This window comes from Opisthocomus hoazin, chromosome 2, assembly GCF_030867145.1.
Source record: "Opisthocomus hoazin isolate bOpiHoa1 chromosome 2, bOpiHoa1.hap1, whole genome shotgun sequence".
NCBI classification, from domain to species: Eukaryota; Metazoa; Chordata; class Aves; order Opisthocomiformes; family Opisthocomidae; genus Opisthocomus; species Opisthocomus hoazin.
The window spans coordinates 132,659,296-132,676,924 of NC_134415.1; the positions used below are offsets into that span (position 1 = coordinate 132,659,296).

Genomic DNA, 17,629 nt, shown 5'->3' on the forward strand with positions numbered 1-17,629 from the left:
GTCTTATTCTCTGAAAGACAATTCTAGAAGGGATAAGAGAGGTAGAGGGAGGGAGAGACCAAGTCCTACAAAGCCAGAAAGCTTCTGGTAAAAAGACTGTTAAAAGAGACTTCAGCTATTTCCAGTTTCTGAGCACATTTAGACATAACAAAGAGAACCCTGTCACAGTTACTTTCAGCCTGAGTAAAACGATCATTTGTATGTTGCCTGAAATGCAGCAGAGATGAATTTCAAACAAAGCCCAGAGGCAAGTACAAGACACTTCAATCTTTCCTGTCCTGCTCGTGTATCTAGTGGCACAGAGCAGAAGTACTGCATCCGACATCAACTGTCTCAGTTAAAGGGCAGCTTTACAGGCCTACCCCATGTGAGCTTTAGGCATCAGTCTCAGGATACCAGATCATGCTCAGTCAACAGCCCAGACCCTGAAACAGGATGTAGGTGCAAGACATGCTTCTGGGTTACTGGTCGGTGAAACAGAACAGCTGCTTTCTGGGGACAGCTCCATATACAACATTATGTTGCAATTCTTGTACTTGGAAGTGATGCAAGCCTGAAAACTGGAGAGAGCATGCTGGGGTCGGGGTAGGGCAGGGGGAAGGCATTGTCTCTACACCAAACCCATACGGAGGTCAAGACTGACCCATGGCTACCTGGCAGTATGCACCACATCTACCATTATTTCCACCAATGGGGCCATTTCTTCTCACTGGATCTGACTAGTGGCTGCTGCATGGAATTGTAAGAAACTAAGTGCATATGCATAAGCATCCCTAGACCAGCATAACAGTGCCATGCACGAGTCTTCTATAGCCCATTTCCAGCTTTCAAAACAAAACTTAAGTGCTGTGCCAGACAAAGTCCCTCTACTCTTATGTCTCCATCTCTACTCCTCCCTTCTTCTACAATTAGATTTAGTACATCTGCTAGACAGGCAGGGGCCTGTTATTTTTCAACTAGTCAAACGTCCAAATGGACCATCTCCCAGCTGGATGTGAAAGCTATACCAGTCTGACACCAAGTTACTGGCTCTGAGGTGGACAAACACATCCCCGGAGAGATCATCCCTAGGGCAACAGTCCAAACAGCGTCTTCATTACTCTGACCAACCATACTGAGATGGAGCAGAATTTGTCTCCCACAGAGAGACAAACTGCAGTTTCAAGGTTGTGGAAAGCTGTTGACTCATACAGACCTGAAATCTGTCCCCTTTGAGGCTTCAGAAACACTTAAGGATTACCTGATTTGGGCAGTGGACTCTTCGGTACATCTTTATCTCTGTTTTCCATTTGCACAGCACATCTTGACTAAATGTGGGCAGTCCAGGACGAGTATACTTCAGCTGAGACAAAGAGATGGAACTGAATGCTGGAAGCAAAGTTTGCTACACATAGTTCCAAGTATGTCCCTTTCTCTCCCAGGCTGTGAGACAGAACTGCTATTTCTTCTCCTACTTTAACAGCCAAACTCTCAATAACCAATCTCTTCCCATCTCACTGACTCTCTGCAAACATAACTGAGTCTGGAAATCCCCCACAATACCAGAATCAAAAACTTTCCGTAACTTTGACTACAACAATTCCTCTAAATGTACTTACCCCATTAAAATCATAAATCATCCTTTTCCCTTGGACTTCCCTGAAAGTGTAAAAGATGCTCCTGGAAACTCCGAAGCCTGAAAAACTATGAAATATCACTGCATGGCAGCAGTGATCTGCAGCCTATGACTTGTGAGCAACATACTGCTCATAACTGCCTTCGTTACTTGTGCCCACTGAAAATTACAGCAATAGGATCTGAAAGTCATTATAGCCTCCCTGGATAAAATACTTGTATCACAACAGTTGCTACTGTAGCAATACTGTAAATCTAAGACCAGAGAGAGCAAAACCTGATTCCCCCCCCCCCCCCCCCCCCATATTACTACTTTGATATTGCTTTCCATGGGCCACTAAACACTGGCAACACTGGGTAGTTGTCAGTGCAAGACTCATCTGATGTGAAGAAAGACTCAAACCCTATATAGTACTTTTTAAGGCTTTGTACCTTCCGGTCATCTGGAATCAAGTCCTGCAGAACTTTTCTCTTGGGCCACTCTTTGGCCAGCTCTTCTCCAGCTAGCTCATGGATATAGTAGATTGCCACCTTTGCAGATCTCCTCTGAACTCTGCCTGTTTTGCTTGCCTCCCGTTTTATTTCCTTTGGGTTCTCTGTTCTTCTCTCATCATGGAGGAAAGTGACCTGCAATGAAGGCCAAAAAAGGTGAGCCTCCTTCACTAGTTCATATTTCAGTTACAATAAATACTGTGAATATATATATTCTGCCAAATCCCTCACAAAAACACTGCTGCAGCTGTGGTTCACTGTCACAGACATAGGACAGAAGTGTATCCCACTAGCAAGAACAGACCCCCCACATCTACTCAGGAGGGTCACAGCAGCAAGGCGCAAGCAGAGAGTTTCATGTAGCCACTGGTCTTTAAAGGGTATCACATCACTCACTGTAAAACCCCCATGGACAACAGGCATAGTAGTGCCTGTTCTGCTCCGATGCTGCGTCTTTTAAGAGCAAAGAAAAGCATTTCACAAGTTGTATGTGCTCCCATCATTCTTCCACAGAGCGGAAGTCAGGCTTGGGAAAGTTTATTGCTGCCATGGTGATTTACTATTAAAAACTTCATCCTAGTCACAGAACAGCAACAGCTGCTGCTAGAAGGAAAGTATCAAGGACTGAATACTCCAGGAGAGACAGAAAAATGCAAAGATTTGCTATCCCTAATTACCCACCCAAGTAGCAGACAAAAGCGTATGTGTGTCTCAAGTCTGAATGGCTGAGGTACCACCACACTATCTTGATAACTATGGCAATTTGCACTTACCGGCCCATGCTTAGATCGGAGATGGTAGACAAGTCCTGCCTTTGATTTATACGCTTTTCCACAGTGATGGCACTTCATAGCCATTTTCTCCAGCTCAGAAGCAGCCTTCCCACATTTTTTAGCATGATATAGGTATCCCATTATGCTAGTGAAGCTGCCTGTGCAGCCCTGTCAATGCAGAAGAAAAATGCATGGAAGAAAAACACACTCCAAGTGAGCACAAGACCGCTGTGTACAGAATCCATTTTGCTGACCAAAGTACCATCGCTTTTCCTGCCAGATCAGAGACAATTAGATAGTAAACTTTAATGTTAGTCTATTCAGATAGACAAGATCTGGGACAAAGCATTGGCTGCAACTGGGACAAACTGTTTCTTAGAACTTTGTAGGTAGTGGGCAGCAGAAAAATTCAATATATGGAATGAAGAAGTAGGACGCTAAATGAGGATGCACAAAACTGAAAGACTTTCAGATACAAATGGAGGAGTTGGGCAGAAAAAGAGGAAGGTTTTATACTTGGTTGGCTGGTCAAACCATCTAGAACACAGCAATCTTAGGGTGATGGTAAATAAAACTTTTTTATTTTATTTCGAGTATCTGGTCCCAGCTACTCCTAGGATACAGATATTGTCTCATGCTGCCACAGAGGAAAACAAAAACTCCCATGGTTCCTGCAGATGTCATTTACTAGAGTACCTCGTAACCCTGAAATCAGTGATCAACCTGACACTGAGCTTGGAAACAGGACGAATCAAACGCGCATCAGGAAGATTTTAATGCTGTTAGATGTATTCCTCCACTCCCTTCTCTAGTTAACATCTAGTTAAGCTAGTTAGTGTTCACCAGACTCCTACTTTGTTTAATCATGATGTTTTAACCAAGTACTAGTCATTCCAAAATTCATTCTCTATGCATAATCCTTCACAAGTGTTTAGACAAAATTCTCCAGGCAACCTGCTGCTTTCCAGGTAACACAGCATCTTAAGAGTGAAGGGTATAACATCACACTTGCCCATGACAAGCCATGGGAGGATATACCAAGGTTTGAGGGACAAGGTGCTAGCAGGAGCCCTCAGCCTGTTGTTCTGAGATGCACTGGATACACTGCAACACTGTTTAATACTTTCATCAGTGACACAGACAGTGGGACGGTGCACCCTCAGCAAATTTGCAGATGACACCAAGCTGAGTGGTGCAGTTGACATGCCTGAGGGGCGGGATGTCATCCAGAGGGACCTGGACCAGCTCAAGAAGTGGGCCCATGTGAACCTCATGAGGTTCAACAAGGCCTAGTGCAGGGTCCTTGTATCAAGCCCTGGTATCAATACTGGCTGCGGGATGAAGGGATTGAGAGCAGCCCTGCCGAGAAGAACTTGGGGATACTGGTGAATGAAACACTGGACATGAGCTGACAATGTGCATTTGCAGCACAGAATGTCAACCGTATCCTGGGCTGTGTCAAAAGAAGCATGGCCAGCAGCTTCTGAATCCCCCCAGGGAGGGGATTCTGCCCCTCTACTCCACTCTGGTGAGACCCCACCTGGAGTCCTGAGTCCAGAGGAGGCCACAAAAATGATAAGAGGGCTGGAACCCCCCTGCTGTGAGGAAAGGCTGAGAGAGCTGGGGCTGTTCAGCCTGGAGAAGAGCAGGCTCCAGGTAGACCTTATTGCAGCCTTTCAGTACTCAAGGAGGGCTTACAAGAAAGATGGGGACAGACCTTTTTGTAGAGCCTGTTGCGATAGGACAAGGGTAACGGCTTTAAACTAAAAAAGGGGTAGGTTCAGACCAGACATAAGGAAGACATTTTTTATGATGAGGGTGGTGAAACACTGGAATAGGTTTCCCAGAGAGGTGTTAGATGCCCCATCCCTGGAAACATTCAACATCAGGTTGGACAGGGCTCTGAGTAACCTGATCAAGTTGAAGATATCCCTGCTCATTGCAGGAAGGGTTGGACTAGAAGACCTTTAAAGGTCCCTCCCAACCCAAACTATTCTACGATTCTATGATACTCTGTCTTAAATGCATATCTAGGATCTTGAAACAAATCCAGCTTTGGCCAGCATCAAAGCATACCCAGCAGAACTCACAGTATTTTACATACATGCACCCGCTGCTGCTTAATTCAGGATACTTAGCACAATCCAGCTTACCTGCCTCGTACACTTCAGTTTTCCCATACGCTTCAAAACCTTCCGAAGGCGGTCTCGCTCAAGCTGCTCATCCAATTCTCCTCCCTCCTTCACAACCGGCTAAAGCACAGCAGAAAGATGGAAGAAAAACACAGAATGCTCATTTACAGTTGTTCTCACAAGGAATTCACTACTCAACACACTAGTGAAGGAAAGCTTCTAAAATAACTAAATCTCTGCATCTTACAATTTTACAGAAGTGTATCTAATACAATGATCACTGTCTATATCCCAAACAACTGAAATATCTTTAAAATGAGTAAACTGCCTGAAAATCACTTTGCAGATAAGAGTTTTAACATTTATAAAGCTATCTATGAACAAAACCTCAGTAAGAAATGGTCCCAAACTATACCTGCTGGGAAGGACAAAGGTATGTATTTCCATAATCACTTTTCTCCCCTTCTACCTGTGGGAAGTACTTGCTCATCTGTGTCATGCATCTTTAACATTTAGTGGTCCTACCATTTCCACTTAGTGTAACTAAAGCTAAGCACACTTAACTGCCTGTAACAGTTATTCATCTATGCTAAACTACAGCTCAAGTTCTATTCTCTCTCTGATGGTTAGCATATATTATTTCCTACACTACCTTACATTACACCTAGACTGAACAAAAAGTTAGAACTGAGTGACAAACCTACTCCTCAGGGCCAGAACATGATCCCTGGCCTATTTCATTTATTAGTACTGCTGTAGGTTCAGAAACCACAGTAATGGGAAATATATAAAAAATAACACTAACTAATTATCTAAACTTTAGCCAAACTTCTGAATGACCTTTTCAGTTCTAATTCTGCACAACCACTACAGCAGACATTGCCTTCTTTAAAGTAACAGCAAAGACAAAAAGCAGACTGCAGCAACAGTATCTTTACAGTACACAGAGAAAAGAACTAAACTGCTGCTTCTGCTTTTTTTACCTTTGAACTTGTAAAGAACTGAAATCTAGTCTGCTCCGGATGTAGAAAAACTCCTACGTTCCAGCAAAGGACTGAAAATTGCAGCCTAATGAGTAATCATTTTTCTTCTGATTGAGAATGACTTTCATGTGTGACACATAACCAGACTAAACAGAAATTCACCCTCTCTAAGCTGTAGCACGCTTACCATCTCTGGTAATATTCTACTGTTTTTTTCAGAGGTCAAATCTCACGGGAAAAACAATAGGTAGACAAGATTTGACCAGCTACAACATTTGAAAAAATGCACCATGTTCTGCTTCTGTGTGCACCATGGAAGGAAAAAAAGACTGTCTTGCCTGAATGATTTTTAGATGCACAGCAGTTGTGTTACCTGATTGTTATGATCTGCCATGACATGGTACTTCATGCCTCCTAAAGACTTCAACTGCTTCCCACAGTGATGACATGTGAACATTTCCTAGAAACAAACAAGGACATGGTATGTATAACTGTAAATTAACCAAAGCAGTGGGAAACTCTTTTGGGGGAAAGGAACAGGAGAGCAGAACATTTCATTTGGGCCTGGTAACTGCCCAATTAAGAAGACATTTTATGGAGCTTAACATCTAGGAGAACATGGAAATAGCTACACCTTTGTTCACTACTCCAAACCTCCAGCAAAAGGCTAAGCAAGAAGCCCCAAGCGCAGGCTCTTCTAGATGTATAAATGACTCTTGCTTAGAGACATGATGATGAGATGAAACTGGTCTTAAATGTGACACAAAACAGTGTGCAGGCATTTCTATCAGTAAGCTGAAGAGGAGTAAAGGACACATTGGTCATCTCTTGTGTTCTTACCTGCCTGCAATTTAACATATGTTTCTTCAGTCCTTCTATAGTCTTTCTTACCACAGCCCGGCATGTTGGACAAGTAACTCGGCCTTTGTCCTGAATTTCCAAAGACCATCGCTCTTCCATACTACCTGTCAAAACAAAACGTTTGGAATAGAACTGCAAACATAGTATCTTTTTTTTTTGCCTTTGATGTGCATAATGAATCCTAGAAGGAAACAGGTCACACGCTACCAAACTTACGTCCAGCTACACTCAATAGGTTTAGTTCATTTGCAGCTTTAAAAGTGTCAAGCAACAAGACACACATCACTTCTTTTGGGAAATCATTTTATAAAACTTTTTAATCCTACCATCCCGTTGCAAGGACTGTTATTCCACTTGTTCAGTAGTGATTTTTCCTTCATTCGTTTTTATTACACAATTACTCTAGCATGCAGAGTAAACTTCTCTTTTGGCAAACTGGTTTTCACAGCAAAACCAGTCACAGATGTGACAGAACAGTTTCAGACAGTGTCCATGGTTCAGTTCTACAAACCAAATCTTTAGAACTCCACTTATGTTAGCCAGCAGTTTTGGCACTGAAAGTGAACAGAGCTGCACCACCAAGCCAACTTATTCAACAGTCAGGGAAAAGTATTCTGTGTGGCATGGTTTCCAGTTCCTGGCCTCTTTCTGAAATGCTAAGCAAAAGATTGGCATAATCGATGAGGATTATAAATTACTGAAATGTGTTCTGGGAATAAAGTGGCTTAGCAGCCATCTTCTTGAATTCTTATCATAAAAAGATCTAAAGGCTTTCCTCTTTGCCCAGTAGTAGCAGGCAGGGGTTGTCCCTCCCCAGGTGGATGAGGGAAATGTCTGTGAATTCAACAGCACTTAGCAGAAAACCGCGGTATTTAAAGAGCCCTGTGCGCTACACATACCGAGTCATTCCACTTGCTGAGTCAAGGCTAACGTTATTTTTCTAGGATGGACTGACTGGGTTTCTGACTATCAGGTTACTAAAAGAGGTGATTTGGCAGCTACAGAGTTTTTCCTGCAAACATATTGTGCTGGGTAAAAAAGTAAAAATATTTTAGAGTTTTACAGTGAAACTATTTTAACAAGCTTTTGCTCAGTTCAAAAAGTGATTCCCCCTGCACTGTTCCATGATGCAGTGGCAAAACCACGTGGAACTACACCATTAGGCAGCATGCAGCCTCGCCAATCTTGCTTTGCAGTACTGCCACAGTGCTAAAAGGACAGCAGCCAGTTCTTCCTTGTCAACAGTAAAGTGAACAACAAAATGGAAACACCAGAAACGCAGCTGTTGCTCAGATTCAAATCCTAACATAGCACTTCTCTTTTAGCTGCTTTATAAACAATTCTGAGCAACTGCTGCTTCTTCTTACCTGTGCCATAGGCTTCTGGTTCTTTCTGAACACAGCGGCCTTTTGTTTTGGAGTTCTGTTGTGTTCCAGCTTGCTGTTTTTTTCCTGTTACAACACAAATGAGAAAGACCAGAAGACTTAATTCTGTGAGCCTTGTTAGAAAAAAGCAAGCAGAGATTTTTTGCTAGGAGGCTGCTATTTAGCCTGTTGTCTCAAAGCTACTAATTCAGAAATGTTCGATGCTTTTTTTTTTTTTTAAAGAATTTCAAGATTCTATTCCCTACTCCTTTTCAAAATTTGTAGCTATTTACACCTGCAGGCATTAGTCCCATCCAGATATCTGTAACCTGTATGGTTGTTCATATACAAAGCTCAGCGGATGGAAACTCTTCACACTGAAACATCCTCTGTTCACAGTACAGCTGAGCCAATTTAATGACTTGTTGACAATCAAATGGTCAGTCCCATTCCTCTATTCACTCCTGTTTTCTTTGCACTAAACAACTTCTATTGTTTCAATATTTTCTCATGGGCAATGTTTTTTGCTCAATTCTCCCTGTTCTCGTCGGTTGGTCCACACATTTCCTGAACTGCATTGCCCACTGCTGGAAACAGCACTCCAAGTGTGACCCGGCATTAGAGCAGAAGAATTGCTTCGTATGTCTGAAAGTTTACATTCGTGCTCAAACACCTCAGTAAACATCAGCCTTTTTAAAAACAAGTATGACACTGTCGGTCCCTATTCAGCTTTTAATCTGTTATAAATCTCAAATCCTCTTCTGAAGAACTGACACCTAGGAGGTTGTTCTTTGTTTTTCAGGTGTGCCAATATTTCTTCCTAACTACAGTATCTTTAATTTTACATACTATGTTTCATTCTATTTTTTAACTGTTTCTCTAACATCAAGACCACTTTCAATTTTAGCCTTTTCTTCAACTCAATTGTCATCTCTTTCAGCTTTGTGCTATGCAAATACTTAAAAGTCCTTGGTGACAAAAACAATAGTTAGAATTGAACATAGGACAGATTGTGAACCATCATTCTATACTTTTTTCTATTTCACAGAAATCGCAGAAACTTTAAGGTTGAAAGGGACCTCCTGAGATCACCTAGTCCAACCCTTGTGTTCAGCTACAGTAGGCTGCTGAAGGACATGCCCAGTGAAGTTTTGAGTATCTCCACTGATGGAGACTCCACAACCTCTGGGCAACCTGTGCAGGGTTTGACAACCCTCACTGTAAAAAGTGTATTCTTGTCTTTAAATAGAATTTTATGTGTTTTAATTAGCACCCATCTCCTCTTGTCCTGTCAGTGAGCACTATAGAGAAGAGTATGGCTCCCTGTTCTTCATTCCTTCCCTTGAAGTATTTATACACACTGATAAGATTCCCCTCAAGCCTTCCCTTCTCCAGACTGAAGAGCTGCACCTCTCTCAGCCAGGAAAGACATTCCAACCCTGCACTAAGAATTTCTCCAGTATGTCTCTTGTACTGGGGAGCACAAAACTGGACACAGTACTCCAGATATGGCCTCACCAGTGCTGAGCAGAAAGGAAGGATCACCTCCCTCGACCTGCTGGCAATGCTCTTCCTAATGTAGCCCAGAATGATGTCGGTTGCCTTTGCCACAAGAGTGTGTTCCTGGCTCATGCGCAGCTTGCTGTCCTCCAGGACCCCAAGGTCCCTTGTCTGCAGAGCTGGTTTCCAGAAAATTGGCCCCCAGCATGTGCTGGTACATGGGGTTATTCCTGCATAGGTGCAGGACTTCACATTTCTCCTTGATGAGCCTCAAGAGATTCCTCTCTGCTTAATCCTCCAGCTTGTCTGGTTCCCTGTGATGGCAGCACACCCATCTGGTGTACCACCACTCCTCCCAGTTTTGTGTCATCTGTGTACCTGCGGAGGGTGCACACTGTCCCACTGTCCAGGTTATTAAAGAAAATGTTAAACAGTACTGGCCCCAATATTTACCCCTGGGGTATACCACTAGTTATGTGCCTCCAGTTAGACTTTGTGCTGCTGATCACAACCCCTTAACAATCACAACCCTCCAGGCCCGGATGTTCAGCTGGTTTTCAATCCACTGCACTGTTCATTTGTCTAACCTGTATTTCATCAGCTCATCTATGAGGACGTTGTGGGAAAGAGCACCAAAAACCTTACTAAAACTAATGCAAACAACATCCACTGCTATCCCCTCGATCACCAAGCTAGGAACCTCATTGTAGAAGACTATCGGGTTGATTAAGCTTGATTTGCCCTCCATGAACCCATGCTGACTACTCCCAGTCACCATCTTGTCCTTCATGTGTTTGGAAATGCTTTCCAGGAGGATTCTCTCCATCACCTTCCCAGGGACTGAGGTGAGGCTGACCGGCCTGTAGTTCCCCAGATCTTCCTTCTTTCTGTCCTTGAAGATAGGAGTGATATTTGCTCTCTTCCAGTCTTCAGGAACCTCTCCCAGCCGCCATGACCTTTCAAAGATAATCAAGAGTGGCCTCACAATGACATCAGCCAGCTCTCTCAGCACTCAGAATCACAGAATCACAGAATGGTAGGGGTTGGAAGGGACCTCTGTGGGTCATCTAGTCCAACCCTCCTGCCGAAGCAGGGTCACCTACAGTAGGCTGCACAGGACCTTGTCCAGGCGGGTCTTGAATACCTCCAGAGAAGGAGACTCCACAACCTCCCTGGGCAGCCTGGGCCAGTGCTCCATCACCCTCAGAGGGAAGAAGTTCTTCCTCATGTTCAGACGGAACTTCCTATGCTTCAGTTTGTGCCCACTGCCCCTTGTCCTGTCGCTGGGCACTACTGAAAAGAGCTTGGCCCCATCCTCCTGACCCCCACCCTGCAGATATTTATAAGCATTTATTAGGTCCCCTCGCAGCCTTCTCTTCTTCAGGCTGAACAAGCCCAGCTCCCTCAGCCTCTCCTTGTAGGAGAGATGCTCCAGTCCCCTCACCATCCTTGTAGCCCTCTGCTGGACTCTCTCCAGTAGCTCTTCATCTTTCTTGAACTGGGGAGCCCAGAACTGGACAGAGTACTCCAGGTGAGGCCTCACCAGGGCAGTGTAGAGGGGAAGGAGAACCTTCCTCGACCTGCTGGCCACACTCTTCTTGATGCACCCCAGGATCCCATTGGCTTTCTTGGCAGCCAGGGCACACTGCTGGCTCATGGTTAACCTGTCGTCCACCAGGACACCCAGGTCAGTACAACCCATCAAGCCCCATGGAACTTAGAATCACAGAATCATTTAGGTTGGAAAAGACCTTTAAGATCATCCAGCCCAACCATTAATCTAGCACTGCCAAGTCCACCACTAAACCATATTCGTATATGCCAGGTCTACACATCTTTTAAATACCTCCAGGGATGGTCATTCAACCACTTCCCGGGGCAGCCTGTTCCAATGCTTGACAACCATTTTGATGAAAAAAAATTTCCTAATATCCATTCTCAACCTCACCTGTTACTTGGGAGAAGAGACTGACACCCACCTCGCTACAACATTCTTTCAGGTAGTTGTAGAGAGCGACGAAGTTCCCCTCAGCCTCCTTTTCTCCAGACTAAACAACCCCAGTTCCCTCAGCCGCTCCTTGTAAGACTTGCTCTTTAGACCCCTCACCAGCCTCGTTGCCCTTCTTTGGACACGCTCCAGTACCTCAACGTCCTTCTTGTACTGAGTGGCCCAAAACTGAACATAGTATTTGAGGTGCGGCCTCACCACTGCCGAGTACAAGGGCAGGATCACTTCCCTACTCCTGCTGGTCACGCTATTCCTGATACAAGCCAGGATGTTGCTGGCCTCCTTGGCTACCTGGGCACACTGCTGGCTCAACCACCCCAGGTCCTTTTCCGCTGGGCAGCTTTCCAGCCACTCTTCCCCAAGCCTATAGTGTTGCATGGGGTTGCTGTGATCCAAGTGCAAGACCCAGCACTTGGCCTTGATGAACCTCATACCACTCGCCTTGGCCCATCAATCCGTTCTGTCCAGATACCCCTGCATAGCCTTCCTACCCTCCAGCAGATCAACACTCCTGCCCAGTTTGGTGTCATCTGCAAACTTACTGAGGGAGCACTCAATCCCCTCATCCAGATCATTGATAAAGATATTAAAAAAGACAGGCCTCAAAACTGAGCCCTGAGCAACAACCGCTCGTGACCAGCTGCCAGCTGGATTTAACTCCATTCTCTGCAACTCTGGGCCTAGCCATCCAGTCAGGTTTTTACCCAGCAAAGCATACACCTGTGCAAGCCATGAGCAGCCAGTTTCTCCAGGAGAATGCTGTTCGAAATGGATTCAAAGGCTTTACTAAAGTCTAGGTAGACAATACCCACAGCCTTTCCCTCATCCACTATGCAGGTCACCTTCTCAGAGAAGGAGGTCAAGTTGGTCAAGCAGGACTTGCCTTTCATAAACCCATAGTAACTGGGCCTGATCACCTGGTTGTCCTGTATGTGTCACGTGATGGTACTCAAGATGATCCGCTCCATAACCTTCCTCGGCACTGGGGTCAGACTGACACGTCTGTAGTTCCCTGGATCCTCCTTCCGGCCCTCCTTGCAGATGGGTGTCATATTTGCTAACCTCCAGTCAACTAGGACCTCCTCGGTTAGCCCGCACTGCTGATAAATAATTAGGTATGTCCAGTTTGTTTCAGTGCTCTAACCTCATCCTTCTCCACTGAGTGCAAGGCTTCCTTGCTCCAGACTTTCCCCCTGGTCTCAGGCACCTAGGATTCCTGAAGGATTACTTTAACTGATAAAGACTGAGGCACAGGAAGCACTGACTACCGCAGCCTTTTCCATGTCATTTGTCACCAGTTCCCCTGCCCTGTTCAGCAGTCCACTCACATTTTCCCTAGTCTTCCCTTTGCTGTTCATGTACTTGTAGAATCCTTTCTTGTTGCCTTTCACATTCCTCCCAAGATTCAATTCCAGGTTGTCCTTGGCTTTCCTAACCTCATCCTTGCAAGACTGGACAGGAAATGCATACTTCTCCTGTGTCACCTGCTTCTACTATCACCACTTGTACACTTCCTTTTGCACCTAACCACTGATTAACAGCCCTTTGAAGGCATGAAAGACCTACAATGTCAAGCATTTCTCCCCTCTGTCTCTGTGGTAAAAGAAGAATAAATTGCTTGGGTTTCATTTCTTCTTAACAAACCCATATTGCTGTTATCATCTATTCATTAATCTCCACATGTTTACAGGTAATTTGTCTGATTATTTAGTCCGGAATCTTCTGGGAAACTGAAATGAAGCAGACTAGCCTGTACTTCCCATACCTCCTTTCCTCCCTCCCTTTGCTGGACTTTCAAGAGAGACTGAAATTAGTACAATCATCTCCCACTGTAAAAAAGAAACTAGTCAACTGTCTCCTGTAACAAAATACCCAGAATCAGAAATAGAGTTGGAAGACAGCAGAGGATCACATTTGGGCAGAGAGGAAGACTGAACTACCCGAAGGCTTATAACTAGGAATTACAAGTTAATTGTATTACCTGAAATCTTCTGCTTCTTCTTGGGAGAGTCTTTCAGATCTTCGCCTTCCCCTTGCTCAGATTTCCTCTTGCCTTTCAACAATACTTCATCTGCTAATGAGTAAGAACAGAAATGCTTCAGTCTCATTATTCGGTCTGGATAACAGCTTTGAGTTTGCTGCTGCCTCAGCTTATCCTCGTATTCAAAAGTTTTTGTAAGGCACCTGGACACCAGTGAGCTAGACACAGCATTTTGACTCAATACCATTTAGGTACTCCACAGCCTGCAATCCTCAAACACAGATGTGGAAGAAACAGTGCCACAGCACGGTCCGGGAAAACAATACTCCTCAGGAAGAGAGCTAGAAGGTGCTAGGTTATGTTATAAAAAGCTCATCTGCACACACACAAAAAGAAGCATAGAAAAACAATGTCAGGCAGGGAAACCCAAATAATATCCTGCCTCCCCTAACTGTTTCCAGTCCTATCTCCATGAACACAGAGACGTACAGAAGCACAATGGTAGAGAGGGGAACACAAATTATGGACTCCAAGAAACAGACACCTTCCCCCCAGGCCTGTCCTAGGAGAGCCACCAGGATGAGTCAATGGGAGCCACTCTCTGGACCACCCTTTGCAAAGTGGGAGCAGGGCACTGGTGAGAAGGGAAAGTGTGGTGTTGATGCTTAGGGTTATGTGACACATGGGATGCTAGCAAAGGACAATTCAGGATTACACAAGATCGGGATATGTAGGAGTTGTATCAAAGGAAGGGAAAGGGAGAGAATCAGTTGATTTGGGGAGGATAAAGTGTGGAAAAATAGAGCTGTAAGAGGATAAAAAGGGCCACTTGCCTGTAAACAGGTGATTGGTATGTAAGTCTGGCCATACCTGACACAAAAATAAGAGGGACCAGGGGAGAGTAGTGTCTGTGAGTGTGAGCTTGTCTGTAAGGAGGTCTACACCAGCAAATGGCATGGCTCTGAGGGCCTCAGGGGCTAGTACATCCACGTAACAGGCAACTGAGGAGACTGGGATCCAAAGGCAAGATACTGAGTACATGGAATGTTTTAAGTTCAGCAACAGGAGAGATCCGCATTGCACATATGTATGCACACAAACATACACATATAAGTACTTCTTTTATATATACTTCTAACATATGCTTCTTTCATCTCACTAACACATCTTCATCCTAATCAGCCAGACACAGAAACAGGATGAAGGCTGTTGCTGCTGTTTGTTTGAGTGCTGAGCGCGCCTCTTCATGTTGATCTGTGCAGCTAGCTGTGTATACATGTTGTATACGTGTGCTCATATCGACAGGAACAGATGCTTAGTCTTGCTACTGGTTGGACCTGGGAGTGCGGAGCTGCAGCAACCTCATTTCTATCAAGCTAGCAGATTCGCCTCTCCCCACAACAGGACGGAATACAGATTCTGACTTCAAGATAAGAAGAAAGGGCACTAAAGAAGAGTGAAGTTTTGGCTCTCCACCCCACAAAAAGTCTGGAAAACAGCTCCTATGCCAGGAAATCTGAATATTCCTACAATGACATAAGACCCAAACCACTAAAAATCAGAAAATCATAAATGACAGAACCAAGAAAATAAAAGAAATAAAATCATCCTTAAAAAAATAAAATCAATCACAAAAGCCGTGTCTAATCCAGAGTACTGCAGAATGGTCCCCTTTCTACATCTTTAGTGTTGTTTATTCTATTTTTAAAGCCCTCAAAGCATGCTGATTGGCAGAACCCTTATACATATCTCTTCAACAGATAAAACTGAGTTCAGTCACAGCATCATTAATTTCAATATACAAGCAACTCAAAAGGAACTGCGTAACATCAGAGAATTTTACCTATGTTTCTGCAGTGGAGGAAGTTCATTTCTCCCAATACATGAGCAGCATTACCAAGCTTGTGATCTGTGGCTGAACTGCACTATGACTTTCAGAAGTCATCTAATCTCTCAAAAGAACCAGAAAGAAAAACAGGTTTGCATCAAGCCAAGAGTGATAAGTACCTTTTTTTCCTGAAGATTTGTCAATACTGTTTTTTATTCCTCTCATTTTCAACCAGTAAGCAGGCCTGCGAATAGTCCGCTTGCTTCTGGACTCTGCATTTCCATTCACTTGACTCTCTGGTGAGGCAGAAGAAACGTTGCTGACTGTCTCATCATAGCTACTGGTCAGTCCTACAACAGTAGTTTCCACCTCCTCAAATTGTTTAGACCTGGAAAACATAAACTTGAAATCCTATGTATATATATGCATACATACACACACAACCACAATAACTTGACAGACAACATCCCTTTCATCTTCCCAAGTACTCTAAAAATTCATCCCAGTTCATTGAACCTCCTGACTTTTGTGAACTGAAAAGTACCAGCAAGATAAAACATCCTAAATGTTATTTTTCAGTACATCTTTTAAAGAATGACATTAGAAAGCTACTTGAGAGGAAAAAAAATATTAATCCTTGAGGAAAAAAAATATTAATCCTACCCCACACTTTCAACTTCAGAAGCAGGCAAAAGTTAATCTCAATTTAAAAATATACATTTACTCTTAAGCAACCAATTTGGAATATAAGCGTTCTTCTGCAGCCCATCATTACAGAAGACACCTTTTCCATCCCACAAAGGACAAGATCTCCTTTAGTATGTATTCCAGAGTCAGAGCTGACAGTACACAGTTAAAAGACAACGCTAGTATGAATTATAACCAGCAAGGCTTTCAGCAGTGAAGATGGCCTTACAAATCACACGACATTAAGACTAATTTAGACTAGCCACCAGCACCAATTTTTCTTCCCAGAGATCAGAGGGAACTTTGCTTCACTGTTTTCGAATATTTCTCATGGCCCTGAAATGCCTGGACATTTACAGTACTGTCTGTACATGACAGCAAAATGATTACATGCCCAAGAAACATAGAGTGTCTACTCTCTGGGCAAATACCATTAATGTAAGAACAAAGAACAGAAAACAGAAGCACTTTTCAACATATCCCATTGCTACCACAATTCACAAACTGAAATAAGTAGATTACTTGAATGATGACTGTGATGACCATCCCAGCAATACTCTCCCACACCCTCAGCTGTGGAGCTCACGTTTTAATACATCAATCCAGAAATTAGTAAGTGGGGGACACTGATAGTATCAGGTCAGATCAGCATATACTATGTTTAAGGAGATAATGCGGAAGGATGGGGAGAGGAATTCTCAAATGAAAGCCTTTCAGTTGCAGTCACACTGAAAACACACAGATTTTGGAACACCATTTGGTCTTCAACATAAAATATTAATCTTCTGAGTGCTAAAATCTCTCTTAAAAAAAATTCTGTAAATGAAAGCTAATACCCCTTGAAATGTCAGAGGAGCATTTTTCCTACAAACCAATAAGGAAAGTCAGTGGAGATTCTCATCACACAAGTCATTGCAGCTCTTAAAATTCAGAACACTATGTTAAAGACCAGACATGGTTTTCCCGTTGGAATTTGTCAGCTTTCGTCTTGCCCTCAGTCAACTAGACAAGGAACATTCACATACTTTTTGTTTCCCAGAGACCTCTTGACCTTCTGTTGTCTGTGATGTCCAGGCCTGGTGTCCTAACAAAGTAGAACAACTCACATTAGCAGCATAATTTTTCTTCTTTTTTGCATGTTTCACTTTTCAGTTAAACACAATCACCTGTACTTCGAGGATGTGCATACCATCCTTTTAAAAGGAAACCACTGTTTTCTGCAGCAAGGAAGTGTTTAACCTTTTCAACTCCAGCTGAATTAGAACTGGAATCAAAATCAGGATGAGCTCCTCTACGCTCCCCATACGGAAGCCAATCACTCTCCTGGTACTGGGGCACAATGGAGTGTTCTTTGTCTCCAGTTCATTCAGTGGTACATGCTTTCTGCCTAGACTTTATCACACGAT

At 43.7% G+C, this 17,629-nt stretch overlaps 1 protein-coding gene across 10 annotated transcripts in view; it reads right to left on the minus strand.

The window, feature by feature from the left end:
- The window catches only part of ZNF512 (zinc finger protein 512), a 39,103-nt gene that overhangs the window by 18,553 nt on the left and 2,921 nt on the right, over positions 1 to 17,629 (minus strand). For 5 of the 10 annotated variants that reach the window (XR_012763281.1, XM_075415185.1, XM_075415184.1 and 2 more), the window contains exons 2-11: positions 17,249 to 17,307; positions 15,716 to 15,924; positions 13,709 to 13,801; positions 8,223 to 8,306; positions 6,835 to 6,959; positions 6,368 to 6,454; positions 5,033 to 5,131; positions 2,880 to 3,047; positions 2,047 to 2,241; positions 1,241 to 1,342 (exon numbers count right to left, since the gene is read on the minus strand). Coding sequence is in view for 9 of the 10 variants with exons in the window: in XM_075415185.1 (XP_075271300.1) it covers positions 1,241 to 1,342; positions 2,047 to 2,241; positions 2,880 to 3,047; positions 5,033 to 5,131; positions 6,368 to 6,454; positions 6,835 to 6,959; positions 8,223 to 8,306; positions 13,709 to 13,801; positions 15,716 to 15,924; positions 17,249 to 17,307 (1,221 nt within the window). In the remaining variant the exon portion in view is untranslated. The remainder of the gene's footprint in view (positions 1 to 1,240; positions 1,343 to 2,046; positions 2,242 to 2,879; positions 3,048 to 5,032; positions 5,132 to 6,367; positions 6,455 to 6,834; positions 6,960 to 8,222; positions 8,307 to 13,708; positions 13,802 to 15,715; positions 15,925 to 17,248; positions 17,308 to 17,629) is intronic. The other 5 variants (XM_075415188.1, XM_075415186.1, XM_075415187.1 and 2 more) reach the window with 2 other exon arrangements.